Below are 17440 nucleotides of genomic sequence, written 5' to 3'. Positions count from 1 at the left end.
ATAGTTACGGTAAGCAATAGACAAACCGGAAGTAGACACTCTTGCTGCTGTAGAGATTAGGGGAAGTTACTTATTTTGTTGTTATTATCGCTATCGTTTTATTATTAATATCTCATAAGAAGGGGTTGAAAGTAAAGTTCGGGTGTATGAGAGGCTGATTTATCGAAGAGGACGATGCTCTCGGAGGACACGGCGACCAGCAGCAGCGTTTCTTTCCACAGTAGGCTGGCCTCGGTCATGGCCGTGGTGGCTCAGTCGGCTGTGGCCGAAATCAGCAAACTGTACGATGACGGGCTGCTGGTGCTGCGCCTGGAGGTCTGCCGCAAAGACTCCGAAATCGAGGCGCTGAAGAAAAAACTGGAGACGGTTGAAAACGAGCTGCAGCTTCTGAAAGAGTCTCAGCGCTCAGAGACCCGCAGCTCGACCCCCAGCCTGCTCCCTGCTCCCTGTGCACACGGACAAGGTAAACCTGAGCACCTCCACAGCCCCCAGCCTGCATTTATAACAGTCACTCTTACAGTTTATAATGTACAAAATACAACAGTGTTCTCAACTGAAAGACAAGAAAGCAGGATATCAGTGAATAGAGTGAATAGAAAATGAAAAGTTGAGAGAAATAATTTGGAATAACCTATTTGCATCCCCCTTTTCATATAGTCAAGAGACGCAAAAAAAAGCTTCAGGATAAAACATTCATTCATTTTCAGTAAGCACTTTATCCTAGTCGGGGTCGTTGTGGATCTGGAACCCTGTGTGTGAGGCAGGAATACTCCCTATATGGGATGGCAGTTTATCAGAGAGAACCACACACACACACACACCAGGAACAAATCAGCATACCCAATCCACTGGCATGTTTTTGGGAGGTGGGAGGAAACCCTCAGATACATGGTGAGAACATGCAAAACTCCACACAGACAGAGCTCACAGACCCTGAAGCTATGAGGTGCCATTACTAATAAACCATTAGAAATGAACAAAACGTGATTTAATTGATTCAGCTTTTTTTTTTTTTTAAACATTAAAAAAAAATTTATTTATGCCTCTATTTTCTCCATTAAAAAGGAATCGTTTCAATTCAGCAAGCTGCTATAGTCTGAATATTTAAATATGTTCATGATAGTGACATCACTACCATTTGAGAACTTCAGTATAATGATCTCATGCACCAGTGGGTGGAGTCAAAACCAAACATCAATTCGGTGTTGAGGGAAAGAATGCTGTTTTTCCAAGATTCGCTCTGTGACCTCAGGAGAGCATGGCTTTCCTCCAGGTTCTCTGGTTTTGTCCCATCTTGTAAAAACATGCCATAGAAGGATCATCTATGCTAAATTGACTTTATTCTACAATGTTCCTAAGTGTATGTGGCATTAGACCAGTTTTCCAAAGTAGACTGTCTTGGTTGATACAGTCTCAAATAAGGACATGCAAAAATAGTTTGAGTGAAGCTAATCTTTTCATCTTTCTCTGCTCTTCACACTCAGCAGACCTTGTAGAATGCAAAGAGAGGACAAATCAGCATCTTTCTTGGAAACATCAACCTGATAATGATGTGTGTAATGGAAAGGAAAATGATCATGCAGGGGAAATTAATTACAAATCCTCAGAAGAAATAAATTCGCAGGACATTGTCACAAAGGAAACAATGCCCACCCTTACAGAGCCACAACCTTCCACAGATGACCTGAACCAGTCAACATTCTGCGAGGAAGATTGTGGACCAGAGTTTCAGAAAAAGACAGAACAGGGGATACAGACAGTTACTTTAGATGAGAGCAAAGTAGAGTGTGTTGTAATCGAGGACAGAGAAACGCAGCCGTGGTCATCCATGGAGAACTGCGTGGAACATGCAGAGGACCCTGACTGCTCTATTGTAACCGAGCAAGACGGACATCCGCTGATCTCCTCCGTGTGGAGTGTCGGTTCTAGCACATCCAGTCCTGTGGATGATTTGACTATGACAAACAGACTTAATGTAGAAGAAATGAGACAGCAAAGGATGCCGCAGCAGCCCAGGAGCGAAGGAGGATCAACAGACCTAAACCCATCGCGACAGGTACAACACAGAGCAAACGCGGCGGTCCAGCCCAGGCTCTTGCTTCCTTCAAGAACTCATGAACGTGTCACACTCTTAAGCAGTAGCATAAGCCAGAATCGGAACCGAGGAGGTTTCCCAGTAAATGACATTGCTATAGCCAGGCTACCTCAGAGGAGAAAGCCAATGAGAGAGAAATGGTTCATGTGTTCATTCTGTGGCAAAAGCTTTGACCGCATCAGCCACCTTCAGATGCACCACAGAATTCACACTGGAGAGAAACCATTCCACTGCAGCATGTGCGGGAAGAGTTTCTCTCAGCAAAGCAACTTACGCACACACCAGAAAACGCACAAAGATCTCAGGACACAAAGTAAAACATTTTGAAAATAAGACAGTTAGAACGTTTGTGTCATTTTTATTTTCTAGTATGTAAACCAACACCTAGCCATCTTGGTTTTGCTCATTTTATTTTTACAATAAACAAAAAGTTGGTAACACTTCTCTGTTACTGTCTTTACAAAATACACAGTAGAATACAGAAAAAAATACACAAAATTCATGAAAATATAAATTGCTTAATGGGTTTGTCTTACCATATTTACTCTTATTTACATGAACATCTTTCACAAATACAGCACACTGCACTGGTGAACTTTGAAGCTAAGTATTTATAATGCATTAATAAAGATCAGCCAGGTGCTAAACTAGGTTGTAACTTGTAAAATTATCAATGTGTCATCATTTGATGGTAAAAAGCTTCAGCTATTTAGCAACAGTATGTAGTAATACAGTGTTGAAAGGTAATGAAAATACGCTGAGGTAATTAATACGGAGAAATATACCTCTGAAAACACAAGTTGTTAAAGCCACAAGAGCTAACCATGTTAGCTCCAAATTTAAAAAAAAAAAAAAAAAAAGTCCCTTGTGTAACAGGTTGATATTCTTCTGGCAGTAAAAGCTGCTAATCCTCACTGTGGTTTAGAGGGTGAACAAACTTCACTGAAATACCTGCTTCCTTCAGGGTCTCCTGTCCTTTCAGTGAGCTCTCCATCTGTCTGAGTAGCTCTTTTCCACTGCATGATGTAGCCTGTGCTGGAGATTATACAGGTACAAAAGAAAACAACATCTGCTTCCTGTAGACATTAAAGTTCATGAAGTCTAGATAAACTGTCTAACGTCCAGCCTTCATTATTGATCTCTGTCATTGTGCTTATAATCACTCAAGTTTCCAAATGCTGTTTATTCACATGCCACAAGCTCAGTAACCTATTTAATTTTCCATGGACATGGAATTCAAAGCAAACTTATGCAAATTTAATATCCTAAATTGTCAGTCTCAACAAAACATAAAAAAAAGAAAGCAAGAGGAGTTTGTGTCCTGGAATACTAGTTGGTTGTCCATCACACCTCTAATCTATTCGCTCTGTTTTTTTTTTGTTTGTTTGTTTTTTTTTTGTAAGAAGAAATCTTTTTATATTTTTGACCACTTTGGCCAGCATGTGGCGTGATGCAAAATATATGCAAGGAATTATATTGTGAAAGTAACTGGTTAATTAACAAGCTGATTATTTACCTCTTCTGAACAGATTTCAAAAGTTTATGCTGTTCTGAGTAAGGTGTATAGATGAAGGTTTATTTTGTTTTCTGAATGAACTGAATGAATCAACTGTTGAATTTTAAATGGTAATATTAACTTAATGCTACTTCTGCACTCAGTCAGGAAATTTTCCAAACTCAGGCACAACTGAGGAACTGCTGCATAAGTGGTGCTAATTCGCATTTAGATGCATTCATCAGCTCAGGCTTTTAACAGGTTGTTGGTCTGCTTAAATCTGTTGATGTATCCACATCTGGACTTGTAGCCTGCTGGTAGATGACCCATGAGAGGCCTGTGGGTAGAGCTGAAAGCTGAGGTGTCCAGTAGTCTCGATATGTACTAACCTGCTTATGGTATAAACACATGTGCTCCAAGGAGTATAATATGAATTCATTGGTCAGATGAAGCAGCAAGCAGGATTAGCTTCACTGGACCACAAAGCTCATCACTGGTGACCTGAATAGATCGCAGGAATGACATGCCGTGTAGAAATACTTTTGCTTCATTATATGAGCTGGCCACGTGGGTGCAGTATTATAGCGTTTGGGTGAGGTTTTGGCCTGAGGAAGCCATTGCTGTAGTGGAAGTGGTTCGAGAGTGCCTCTGAGATCTGATACGAGTCTGAGGTGCATTCTCCCTCCTCTCCCTCTGGCATGCCTTCTCTCTGGCCCCATACGTCTTTTTCTGTCCCTCCTTCTCTTGATGCGCCTGAGCTAATGGACAAGGGTGGCAGGCTCTGTTCCAGGCGAAGATCTGCATCCTAAGTAAGAGAAAGATCAAGTTACTCCTCCAGTGCCCTGTGCCCCAAACAACTCATTTTCATAATTACATTCTTACTATTACTGCATTTATAGCTTTAGTGGTAAATTTACTACAGAGTACAAAAGAAACTGAAGTGACACTTTTCCTGATGACTCAGCTGCTTTGTGCCCAAGTGACCACGAGCAAATACAGTTGGCTAGCATTTTTCATACACCATGTTCACACATGGTGGTTTATGAATAGTCATGGCAAGCAGTTTTACTCTGCATTTTTAAGTGGTGAAAGAAACAGGAATTAGAACAGTGGCTGGATTGTGGCAAGATACTGTAATAACTGTCTTCTGCAGTCGGTCTAGGCGCCTACACATAGCTCAGTGAAAGGTGAAGCTTATTTTTTTACACTTGTCATGGGCATTTTGCCTCTAGAAATACTGCATGTACAGAATCTGACTACACCCTGCAACATTTTTTGTAAAACTAAAACGTTAAAGAAACCACCCACTTGCTCATTCCTTCTTTACCAACTGCTTCTTGTCCATCATAATCTGATCTGACACGTGTCATTATCTGATCTGACCAAGAATGTACCCTTGGTAAATTCTTATCAAGAATCTTTAGTATCACAAATAATTATAAACATTTGAAATCATGTTGGCCAAGCTTTAAAAAATATGTAATGAATGCGGAAACAGCGGAGTTAACATCCCAAAGTGGATTATTTTCCTATAACAGCATGTCCCAAAGTGTTTTTTTCCCTCTTGTACCACAGTGATTTGCCAACTATTCCAATTTTAATTTATTAGTGAACGATGTCATACTTTTTAACCATTTGTAGTTATATTTATGGTAATGGAATATCCGCGAGACAAGTTATCCTGTTATCACTTACTTTATAGCAGCTATAAACAGTTGTTCCTTCACCGCCTTTCTTTTTTTTCTTTCTTTAAGTTAACAAGACAAAAAAAAAATGCAGCTTGTCATTTGACCAAGAAAGCACAAAGAAAAAGCACAAAAGCTGGAGACTCCTTCCAAAAAAGTTAAACAACATTTTCCTAACAGAAAACCGCAAAATATCAATGATTATACTTGTTTCTTTGTCAAATAATGTTTTTTTTAGAATCTGTTTATTATTAGCATTATTATTATGTAAAGTAATTGCCATAGAAGTCCCTGTGATTGAGATATTACTATAGAAATGATATTAGAATGTGGATATCAATATAAACCTACAATCTAAATTATAGCCACAACTACTGTCAGAGCTGCTGTTACAGAAAATTAATCCACACTTTCAGATTTGAGAATTCTACAGCACTGTGGTATAAATGGCATTAACACATTCATACATACTGTACACACACATGTACGGGAAGCCTCACCAAAGTCATATTACTGTTCTTTATGAAGGTTGCCACTCTTTGAACACGGTCTTGTTTCTCCACCTCTGTCTCTTTCCTCCTCCCGCTCCCGCGCTCTGAGTGGTAAGACCGGAAGATGGCTGGACGGCCGAGGCTGTCGTAGTCGTCTTCTCCAAACCCATCCCTCTGCTCACATATGGTGGAATTCTCCTGATGAACAAGTGCTTGCAGTCAGCATCACATCATTACTGGCTCGAGTTTCACTTTTGCATCGTAAAATTATTGCATGTTACCCACTATATTATTACACAATCCTGAAATGACATCAATATGCAACTACATGATTCTTAGGTGACACTAAATATAAAACATAAAACAGTTATTACAGGAGCTGTCTGGACATTGCAATCACGTGATACAGTACCTCTAGAGAAAAGACACTGTTTTTTACAGGAGAGTCCATCCTGATGAGGGTGGATTCTTCAGTCTACAAGAACAGACAAGGTGAGACGAAATATAAGATCTCATATCATTGTAGAGCCATGTTTGAACATTCGGTTTGAGCCTTATGGCATTTTAGTACTCTTTGTTGTGCTCGTGTGTAGAGGTTCATGTTTCAGTGTTTGAGGCCAACAAGCCAATCCACATTCCTGTTCAACAGCCTTTGGCACATCTGTGTGTGGTTTTTATCACAGTGCTCTCAATGACCTGGTTCATACATGTCTAGAGCTGGAATTGAGCAAAAAGAACGTCCGAGACGACTTAATTAGACTTATCTGTTTAAGGATAGAAGCACTATTGTTTTAAAGCAGTTAAAGCCTTTGCCATGTTACCCAGACACTACCGGAAAAGTTTCCATTAGCAAACAATACAAGCTTTGTGTTTGCTAAAGCAGGAACTTGTCCATTATCACACCCCAGGTGTCTGCGTTCATGGTGTATTTATAGCATAATTGCCTCCATGTTCACATGTGCCATCAACAAATGCACAGTTTTTATCTATTGAAAATAGGTTAGAAATTATTCCATGAGTTAATCATAAATCATACTGGATTTAGAAATACAGCAATCATTTAAGGTTTATGGTGATTGCTCACAGTTAACAAAATACCACAAAACCCATGAAAAAATGCCTTTTTAACTGCTTAATTCATCTTGAATTAATTTTATAGTTTATTGTTTGGGCCAAATTTGCTAACACAGTGCTAATCTCACATTCTTCTTTTTATTTCTGTGAATGTTTAAAATACTGGAACAGCACATTATATACTAGGCTTGTTAGCTAGATAACTAATGTTAGAGATGAAAAGATATGACAGGTGTGGCTACTGTTAAACAAATTGCTGAGAATTTGATAATGTAATCTGAGACTCAGATCGTAGAATCCAATTTGTGTCTACCTGTGACAAATGCACAGTGGTTTACTACCGGTTAGCTTGCAGAGTTAACTAATGTACTTGATAAACATGATTTTGTTAATGATATAGTTTGTCAGGTTTGCTTACTTTTCAGAATATGACAATGCAAATGAAAACTCAGTTATTAAAATCCCAGCTGTGTCTAATTGTAACAAATGCAAGCTAGTTTACTAGCAGTTAGCTACCTGCCTTGATAAGTTAGGACGAAACAAAATCATGGGTGTTATGGGATTTTTGGAAGGTTTAGAGAAAATGACAAAGTAAATCAAAAGTCTGATACTGAAAACCAACTCCTATCAAATGTGTGCATTTATTAGTAGCTAGCTAGTTGGCTAGCTGTTAGGGATGGAGGAATGTTTTCAAACTGGCCATTTTAGTAGTTCAGGCCATTTTAGTAGTTTCTTCAGCATTGTGAAATATAAAATAAATAAAATACCAAAACAGTTCAGGTACTATAAAAAAAAGTTCACATTAGATGTAAATGGTTCAGTGGTACCTGTATCCTGGGGTCAGTACTGACTGAGTTAAGTCTCCTCATAGAGGTCTGTCTTGAAAGATTATTGATCTCCTCCCTGAAAGAAAAAGAGTAGACAAAGAGAGGTGAATTTGCAAAGGTAACAACATTATAATAAAATTTTATATTTTATTGTATCCAATGTTTGCCAGATTTGTATTATGTAAGTGTTGCTGATAAAGGATGGCAGGCTCACTTTTTCTCGCTGAGCTCCCTTTTAAGTTTCCTGGTCCTGCGTCTATGGTGGCAGGTAACCAAAAGGATGATAATTGTCATGACAACTACTAAAGCCCCAGCAGCTCCACCCACTATGATAAGGAGGAGGTTGTTGAAAGAGGCCTCGAGCTGGGAAGATTTGGTGGCCTCTTGAAATGTGAAGGGAAGAAAAAAGATGAATGCATTTTTTTCTACCAAATGGGGGCGGTATGTGTACATGAATGCCTAATAAATAGGCGATAAATCATTATTTCAATAAGTTTTACAGAATTTTTACAGAAGTTTGATCCACTGCTTGCTATTAGAAATTTATTAACATGCAATTTAGCAATTTAGTTCTCTTCTTATATGCAATTTAAGAAGAGAACATTCTGACAATACTGTGAATAGTTTATTAAGAACTTAATAAATTTAGTGGCACACTAAATCCTTTACTACTTTTAGTGAAGAACTACAATATGCACAGATTGAGATTTTTATTTAATTACTCATTTGCCTACTCTTACTACAGCTGTCTTTTTCAAATACAAACTGTCCCATGACTGAAGGCGACAGTGGCTCTATTACACTGGAAAAAGGAAGAGGAAGCTGAAATGAAGGGAAAATGCCTATTTTTTTCCATCACAAGACAGACTGTTTTGTAATAAAGGCACGTTTTCTTAAAGCTCACTATCCATTTAAAGAGCAGCATCATGATTATGGTGTGATACAGTAAGCATTCAAACCTGAGGGAGAGTGGGCTGTAGTACATGTGAAACAAGAACCTTTTCACTATACACTCTCAGAAAAAAAAAAGGTACCAAACTACTTTTCCTTGTTTCTGGGGTAGTAGCCTTCAAGGTACATCTTTCGTACCCTTATTATTTATCTTCCAACTAGTACTATGAATATAGTGCACAACTGGACATTAAGGACTACTGTGAAATAAAGTTTTAAAAGTACCTTCCCATGTAAAAGACACATATTAAAAGGTACCACACCAGAAACAAAGAAAGGTACAATTTGGTAGGTTTTTTCTGAGAGTGTATTGTACACTGCTTGGGAGTTTTGGGATTTTGTAACCATGGAGAATATTATCCTGTGTGCTCATGAAATCCCACAATGCACTACAGTAGGTTAGTGTCCAAATGATATACCCTAAATGCTAGAGAATACCCACTTTGATACTTGTAGGTTATAAAGAGTGAGGCAAAATTTTGGACACAGGGATTATGTATGTCAGTAATCATGTATGTGTTGCAGTCTCAGGTGATGCAATGTAATTTTATTAATTTAGCACATACTGACAAAGTAAATCACAAGGCCACGTTGCAAAGGTCACAGAAAGAGCAAGCCTTACCTGGGATCTTGACATTAACCTCTGTCTTCACCGATCCCACTGAGTTTATGGCCTCACATTCGTACACTCCTTCATCCGTTTTGTTTAGGGGACGAGTGAAAATGAGCCTGTTCCCCTCCACAGATACATCCTTGGGCAAAACCCCGCCCTTCCTGAACACAATCAGTAAATCATGTTTAATTACATATTTATTGCATAATTTGTTACAAAGTCCCTCAATTTTTTTTTATCAGTATTTTAACACTGTTTAGATATATAGGTTTTCTTATTAAAGTATCTTTTACCAATAAAGGTGCATCTAGTCTACCTTTTAAATATTTACTCTAAAAGGTAATTATGATCCAAGTATGCACCTTAACTCTAAACCTTAAATTTAAAGATAAATTATAAATTTAAAGATAAACGGTATCAAGGTGAAAGAAGCATTTTTAAATTAGAAAAGATAAATGTACCACCCAAGAGACAATGAAATGTACAGCTTTGTGCCTTTTTTTTTTCCGACAGTGTAGATGTGCACCTAGATTCAGCTGCATAAGTGAGTCATTTCCTCCACTACATATAATACTAATTCTAATTTCTATTTGTGGTGCATCTTGTCACTTGGCCAGTAGATCTACGAAATAATAAATGACTTCAGACTGAATATCTTTCATCTTTTTTCCCTAGGCCTGTAATAAGCATCTTTGACTAATGCACTGAACATGAGTGGGTTGTCTTTTAACCTTAAAATCCTTTACATAGCCACTTGACACGCCCTGATACTGTGCACACACACGCACACACACACACACACACACCAGAAAGAACCCACTGTTGTAGTGAAAGGGGCCACACTGCCATGTACACAATAAAACCAGGGTTCTCAGGTTCCACATCTCCAATCACACACACATACACCCACACACTTATACACACATTTCTTTGCTATTATCTATAAATAATTAATTACAGTTGTGTATTAAAATGCAATAGGATCATTACATAATATGTCAAGAAACTGACCAGCCCAAAGCCTGAGAGCATTTTGCATATTTGAAGATATGCATGTGACTGTGAGTGCAGACAGTCTGTATTGTTTGGGAGAAGAAAGACAGACCTTCTCAACCATGGTCGTGCCTGCTATAATAATGTCTAACCCGAAAGATGAAAGATTGTTAAGTTCGCATGTGCAGGCGTTACTCTTGATATACCCTCCGCACACTGTCTCTAATCAAACTAAAACCCTGTCTTTTGGTGCCCATTAAAATGATATTTAAAGTCGAGCACTGTATTTTAAGGCTTAGGAGGTGTCTCCCTGTTCTCCTCCCTCCTTCTCTCCTCTCGGTCTTTTCTCTCTCTGACTGTGTTTTCTCTATCTCTCCCCCATCCACCCCCTCTCACCTCATGTGAAATCAGGTCTCCCCACTGTCTCTTTAGTAATAGCTTGTAATGCTACTCCACGGCTTTTATTTAACCCTCAAAAGAGCATTTGAATAAGCGGTGCTCAGGGAGTTTAATGCCTTTTGTGTGTGTGTGTGTGTGTGTGTGTGTGTGTGTGTGTATGATTACATGTGTGAAACAAAGTGAGAGAGGGTGGGCCAGGTGGGTATGTTGTGCATTTTCTCCTGATTGTACTGAGATACTTGCAGAGTCATGGATTTCTGTTAACAAACATAACAAACAAACAACATCATATTGAGATAAAGGGTGATCAGAGTCAGGACCAGAGGACGGTAAAGACAAACAGATCTTGCATAAGCAAAGTGTTGTGGACAATGAAATGCAAGACAGGTTTTTGGTGCGCGAAAACACACACATACACACACACTCTGGTAGACTGAGAGACGGGCAGGAGGTACCTGGTCCAGGTGAAGTTGTGTGGTTGAGGATTTCCTACACCCTCGCACTTGAGTTCAGCTCCCTTCCGATCAACTGACCAGCTCTGATCATAACCAGAAACCGTAGCGTCAGGAGGAACTAAACACACACACACACACACACACACACACACACACACGCACATATACTTATTACACATTGAGGCCAAACAGTCAATAGACTCAAATCCACTCATTTGACCCAACTGTCCTTATAAGAGACTATCCCTCACCCCATTAACCTCTTGTTCATTTCCTTATGAGATATGAGGAAAACAACGTCTCACTTTTTTCACCAATCAACTTCCTGTTTGAAGTTTGTTTTGATAGTTACAGCAAAAGTGCAAAAGTTTGCAATGCCTTAGCTTTTGTGTGACACCTTGAACCTCTATTTTATAGCTTATCTACAAAACTTAATTTCATGTTCATTGAATGGTCTCTTCCTGTTTACAGTCTCAATATTATAGCCACTAAGAAAGTCAGCAGTTATCTTTATTACCAAGCTCAAAGGTTTGCATAACCATTGGCATGCTGTACTTAATTTGTGTGAATGTGTCTTGTTACAATGTGTAAAAATTTCTCCCCAATTGGGTCACTTGCCAATTCGCTCACACCAGCCAGTCCTCTCCTACAGGACGGTGAAGGCTACATTGTGCTTCCTCTGTGACACATGAAGCCAGCTAACCACATCTTTTCAAACTGCTCCTCATGCTGCATCACTGGGCAGCATAACTCACTCAGAGGAAAACATTGGACACCAAGAAAGGTTTCATGGTTTCACATATTATGTCTTGGCAGCTGTGGTGAAAGTAAAGTTGTGTAAATTATATTTTTAGCCAGAACAGTGCACATTGCTATAAGCAAGACACTAAGTTATCCCTGCTGAATAGACCACCTTAGACCAGAATAGCTAGTTACAATTTTTACCAGCATAATGTATTCTGGCTGTGACAAGAAATGTTCTGCTAGGTTACAATGATACCTAACTAAACCAGCACCAAACCAGCACTAACTAGCATAAACCAGCAAATGTGGGAGTTAGCCTAATAAACCTAGCAATTACATCAAACACAGTAGGAAGGAACTTTATTTAGTCAGAAGGTTCAGGTTAGCTATTGTGGCTGCTAAACTTGGCTAGCTAAGCTACAGGACAAACTGCAGGCAGATAGTCTAGACAAGTTTATATAGTAAATAAACCCCTTTCCAAGTCACCTGAGAAATGTTTATTTATTATTAAAATGAAGTCTTGCATATCCACATGACTACAACCATGATGTTGTAGGAACTATTTCTCATTATTATTTGTATTTTCTAGTACCTGATATTATGCAAAGTAATCAACATCTAAAAACAGGAAGTGATTTGGGAGGAAAAGTGACATCTTAAGAAGACACTGCAGGATAAATAATACAAATAATACAAAAATAAATAGAAAAATCAGACATTAAAAAAGTACACTGTTAGAAAGGTAAAATTTACACCTAGAACCCTTTTAAGGAAGCAAAGAACTGTATAGAGATTAGTATTATGCCAAATAGTCTGTAGTAGGCATTAAAGTAGACTCACAGTGCACGACCAGTGTGCTGCTCAGCCTGCGGGGGCGCTCTAGAGCAGGGTGCCACACCAGGCAGTCCAGTTTGCGGCCATTCATGCTGCGCAGAGGGTGCAGCGAGTACTGGGAGGTGACAACCCCATCCTCTGAGCTCCTGTTCTGTGACTGGCCAGGGACATCAGTGTCCCAGGAGAGGCGTGGTGGAGGAAGGCCAATCGCACGGCATGTGGCAGCCACTCGGAATGACTGACCCTCCTCAAGGATGACCGTTTCCAGTGTGGAGATGGGAATCCCTGAAGAGCAGGAGAGGAATGGTTTAATTTAAGTTCTGTTCACTACTGAGCAATGGATGTCATTCTGACACATGCCATTTGTTTCCATGCTATAGCCAAACTAATTTAAAATATCAAGCATATTTGACCTTCAACTACATTATTAGTGATATAAACAATATTTCACACAAAAACACTTCCTATACTTCCTATATCTTCCTGATGGCACAGTGGGCACATTGCAAGTGTAAAATAAGAAAGGTAGGAATCTAAACAATCAATTTTACCTCCTGTATTTAAACATGATTTTTGACAATTAGATCTCATGTTCATTTGAGAAAGGTGTCAAGCACATAAAGATTCAAGTTTGCCCCTAAGGAAAAAAGAATACATGCAAAGTATATTTACTGTGCAAAAGTTTGCGTAACTGTCATCAAAAGTATAAAACCAACATTTAATACGAGTTATGGTGGTAATAAAGTAGTAAATCTATGTGTTTTGTTAAGATATTAGCAGTTAAACAATCAAAGTGATATTTCTGAATGTGTTTATTACACTTGCTTCTAAGGACTTTTTCACACTCCTTGCTCCTTGTTTTGGATTTTTGCAAATCTCTCTGGCAGTTTTTCGATTATTTTTCTTTCAGTATTTTGTTGTGTCTTTGTATCTCTTTAATATCTGATTGATGGTTTTCACTGTGGGTAATGGTCTCTGTCTCCCTAAACACGCTGATATATTTTGTGAAATCTAACCTTCTCCAGTTATGTTTTTAGGTCTTGTTATAGCTAGTGTACTGATCCCACTTGACTTTTCACAGCAAAACATGTTTGAGCATTTTGAGACTTTTTATACTTTAAATAAGACTTCAACATGTGTTGACTGTTTTAAGCCACAAGACACATTAATGAGGCAGTTTAGTAAACTACTGTAGGTAAAAAGCAAAACTCCTCCTGAACAATACATCTCAGACCAATCGTAAATATTATGATCCCAATGTGAAGTAAACCCTCTAAATAGTTACTCTGATGCTATAAAGTGTTCACGAAAATAAGTTATATTAAACATTGTAAGAATATATTAAACTACTGTAAGAATACTGTCATATCACAGCTAGACCAGACCTCCCACATCTTGTGAGCAGAGGTGTTTAGCCTCTTTTTCTTGTATTCAGTCTGTAATTAGGCTTTCTGTGCACCTGTTTCATGAAAACAGAAACAGGAGACAAACTGTATGTCAGAACTACAAAGGAATGTTGAGAATTTGCATGAGACAACTCATAAGAGAAGGTCTGAATTGATTGTCAAAAAGTTCACATGTAAAATGTAGTCGAAATGCTTAGAGTTCAAAGTTTTTTTCTCTGATTTTGGACTGGAACAAAAAGATAATGTAGCCAAGCAATGGAAGTAAGGGTGAGTGACATGTAAGGAATAAAACACAATGGGCCATGCTGTTATGGGAAAATAATCATCAATAGGGTGGTGTGATTGGCCCAACATAAAGCAGAGTTACTCTTACCAGCCCTTTGTCCTTTCTTATGTCAGAAAACTTAAAGTTACAGCTTTACCTCTTACTGTTAAAAAGCACTGACACTGGAGACTCCTTCTATTAATGCTAAATGTGTACTGTGACATTATTTATCACAATATCAATATCATAACATCACAGCGCAGCCCTAAATGGACATTTATCTCACTCACATATCACTGTACAAGTCAGAGTTTGATGGCACGAATTGTCCCAGAAAACTAGAAGTTATGTGAATGAAAATACAGCTTCATTTTAAACAGACCCTAAAATACATACTATGAGTGGCATTTAGAAAATGTTTAAAAATGAGATTGTCATTTGAAGCAAGTATATGAAGATTTTTGAGCATGTCTAAATGAATACTAATATATAAATACAGTATTTTTGCATGTGATAGACTTCCATTACTTACTGGTTACATTAGCGTCATAGCTCCAGTGCAAAATTAAAACAGCAGTTGTCAGAGACACTTGCTGTTCTTTACTGTTCGACTACATTTGGAGTAACGGATAAGAAACATTTACCTTTGATTGTTTATCAAACCACTCCTTAGATTGCTGCTCACAATAATTTGTGTGAATTATGTGTTAGATCAAGTCAGCAAAAAAGTGTGAGAATCTTCTTACTCCAGACAGTAAGGCTGATTTGTCTCTCGAAGTTCCCTGAAGGAAAAGTGGAGATGTGGCAGGTGTACGTGGCTTGATCCGACTCCCTTGTGCTCAGAATCAACAGCGTTGAGTCTTTAATCGGATCAGAACTTGTGAAGCGCACACGGCCTGCAAAGGTAGGAAACTCTATACACACACACACACACATACACACACACCAAAGGTTCAGGTGAAGGCAACAATGAATTGGAATGTGTTTTTTACACAAGGTGTGTGTAAGCACCTTGAAGCCCCTCTGTCATGTGTCTGGTGATGATCTGCTCCTTGACACCATTGCTCTTTTCTGTAGACCAGGTCACCTGTACCACCCTGACACCGTCCTGTGGTTTAAACTCGCATGGCAATCGAGTCTCCTCCTCGGCAAAGGAGAGCAGGGCCAAGGACGGAGGGGGTTGAACAAACTCGCCACACACACAGGCTGGTAGAGTTCCAAGAGAAATGTGTAAAACATCATTCATTTATGCTGGCATAAGAACAGGGTGGGGGTAGGGGAGAAACAGGTTTGTGTGTGTATAGTCTTAGTAGAAGAGTAGACTGTCTCTAGACTGTCAATTATTGTGGGTTTCGAAGATTAGCGTGTGTGTGTGTGTGTGTGTGAGTGAGTGAGTGTGTGGGTGGGTGAAATACTTTAAGGTGAATAACCTGACTCTTCAGTTAATGTTCAACTGTGTCTACACACTTTAAAAAATAACACAAGGCCATTAGCATCTCACTAGCATTCAGACACAAGGACATTCCCACACACACAACTGCAAGCTGCCCAAAAACTAACAACTTTTTCAGACTTGCTCAGTTTTTAGCTCCTGGACAACAGAACTCTCTGTTTGCCCTTGCTTTTTCTCTCTGTGTTTCCGAGCACTGACTGTTCTACTGACATTTCCTGTTCATATTGATATTTATATAAAGATTGCAATGCCACTACATAAGAACACAAAACACAGACGGTGTTCCAACTTGTCATGCAACTCCTGGATGCAAGCACAAATGTACACTGAAAATAAGGAGCACACAAACTCAATGCTTACTATTTACACACAAACACACACACACAAAAAAACCCTTAAACACTTCCTTTGAGCAGATGTTTAATGGGTGAGTAATCATTAATCACTATTCATTCTTACACCACACTCGCCCATGGTCACCTCTTCAAGAATGTCACTCTTCTGCTTCTAGTTTCCTGTTTACACACACACGCACACACACACACACCTATACAGGGTTATAAGGTTATTCCTAACTGGGTTTTACTAAGCTATTAAGCTGTACTCACCAATTACTGCTGTTAGTAACAAGGCAAAGCAGGCTGGGTTTGACGTTTTCTTCATTTCCTCCATTTGGTCCAACTTTTTAAGAATTAAATAAGCTACTTGCCAAATAACCAGTTTTAAATACGATATATTTGTAGATACATAAACTACTTTTTGTTTTGTTTTGTTTATTTCACTGTCTAGTTTCTTATAATATATGGCACTTTAAAAATTAGCCTAAATTAGCCTAGGTCATTGTGTTCATTAAAACCTCACTGTATCTCCAGTAGTCGGACACCTCAGTTCTTCTGTTAGCCATAGAAAAGTGAACACGTTTCCAAAGAAGAAAATAAAACGTCCTCAAACGCAACACAAACAAATTCTTCAAAATTAACCTAACATTTCCAGTTGTTTTTTTAATCACCTCACGGAGTACAAGCCGCAATGAACACACCGACACCGACACCTACATATAACCTCCAACACGCTCGCGCTCTACCACACAGGTGAAACTTTAGGTGCGCACCTGTTCGCTCGCGTGGGGCGCAAGCCACGCCTACTTTAGTCCAGTGAGCTCTCCTTTGAGAAACCGGAAGTTTTTGCAGATTTTTCATCATGGCAGTGCGGCGAGTTTTTCATGTATCCCTATAAAGAGACAAGTGCAAACTGAAATATAGATCAAAATAGTTGTTCTACACTACACTAAAATGGTTCCGGAAGTGTTTTTTTTTTTTTTTTTTTTTTTTAATTTATGTGTAAAAGGGGGTTTTCCGGGAGCTTTTTTTTTTCAAGGGAAACTTGTAAGCATTGTACATATAGCTAATATATTTTCCTTGAATAATAATAATAATAATAATAATAATAATAATAATATTCTACTAATAGCCCACTAGATGGAACTTTTTTTCTAAGAGTGTAGGTATATGAAGGTGAAACATGGGGAAGACGGATATAACTTCATTAGATTTCCTATTTGGAGGATTGTTCATGTTTATCTTGGCAGTAGTTCTGATAGGGAGGTCTGCAGAGAAATTTTGCTTTCGAGAACCCGGACCAGCCAAACCAGTTTACACTA

At 38.7% G+C, this 17440-nt stretch overlaps 2 protein-coding genes across 4 annotated transcripts; one reads left to right on the top strand and one right to left on the bottom strand.

Moving 5' to 3' along the window:
* The first annotated feature begins 17 nt into the window (after window positions 1-17).
* On the top strand, window positions 18-2535 carry LOC113533136 (zinc finger protein 510). Of its 2 annotated transcripts, none has more exons than XM_026925034.3 (2): window positions 18-463; window positions 1488-2535. In XM_026925034.3, exons 1-2 carry the CDS (start codon window positions 175-177, stop codon window positions 2420-2422), a joined length of 1224 nt encoding a protein of 407 aa, XP_026780835.2. In that variant the 5' UTR covers window positions 18-174; the 3' UTR covers window positions 2423-2535. The 2 variants fall into 2 exon arrangements, with proteins under 2 accessions (XP_026780835.2, XP_026780834.2); XM_026925033.3 differs by having other exon boundaries at window positions 20-463; window positions 1485-2535.
* nectin4b (nectin cell adhesion molecule 4b) lies at window positions 2489-16942 on the bottom strand. 2 transcript variants are annotated; one of them, XM_034314546.2, is made up of 12 exons: window positions 16389-16942; window positions 15339-15533; window positions 15074-15241; window positions 12663-12941; window positions 11079-11196; window positions 9241-9392; window positions 7882-8050; window positions 7668-7743; window positions 6179-6241; window positions 5776-5964; window positions 5286-5337; window positions 4256-4395 (listed from the first exon to the last, which is right to left on the bottom strand). In XM_034314546.2, exons 1-11 carry the CDS (start codon window positions 16450-16452, stop codon window positions 5314-5316), a joined length of 1497 nt encoding a protein of 498 aa, XP_034170437.1. In that variant the 5' UTR covers window positions 16453-16942; the 3' UTR covers window positions 4256-4395; window positions 5286-5313. The 2 variants fall into 2 exon arrangements, with proteins under 2 accessions (XP_026780830.1, XP_034170437.1); XM_026925029.3 differs by lacking the exon at window positions 5286-5337 and having other exon boundaries at window positions 2489-4395; window positions 16389-16934.
* Window positions 16943-17440: the final 498 nt, after the last annotated feature.

This window comes from Pangasianodon hypophthalmus, chromosome 21 (genome assembly GCF_027358585.1).
Source record: "Pangasianodon hypophthalmus isolate fPanHyp1 chromosome 21, fPanHyp1.pri, whole genome shotgun sequence".
In the NCBI taxonomy this organism is placed as follows: Eukaryota; Metazoa; Chordata; class Actinopteri; order Siluriformes; family Pangasiidae; genus Pangasianodon; species Pangasianodon hypophthalmus.
This window is presented reverse-complemented; position numbering and strand designations above follow the sequence as displayed.

Bases quoted from the DNA above. Each gene is read 5' to 3' on its own strand.
- LOC113533136 (XM_026925033.3), top strand. From the start codon at position 175: ATGCTCTCGGAGGACACGGCGACCAGCAGCAGCGTTTCTTTCCACAGT. The intron at 464-1,484 runs GTAAACCTGAGC...CTTCACACTCAG, and splicing joins TCCCTGTGCACACGGACAAG to CAGACCTTGTAGAATGCAAA.
- nectin4b (XM_026925029.3), bottom strand. From the start codon at position 16,452: ATGGAGGAAATGAAGAAAACGTCAAACCCAGCCTGCTTTGCCTTGTTA. The intron at 5,965-6,178 runs GTACTGTATCAC...CTTGTTCATCAG, and splicing joins ACAGTGTCTTTTCTCTAGAG to GAGAATTCCACCATATGTGA. The intron at 4,396-5,775 runs GTGAGGCTTCCC...TCTCTTACTTAG, and splicing joins AGAACAGTAATATGACTTTG to GATGCAGATCTTCGCCTGGA.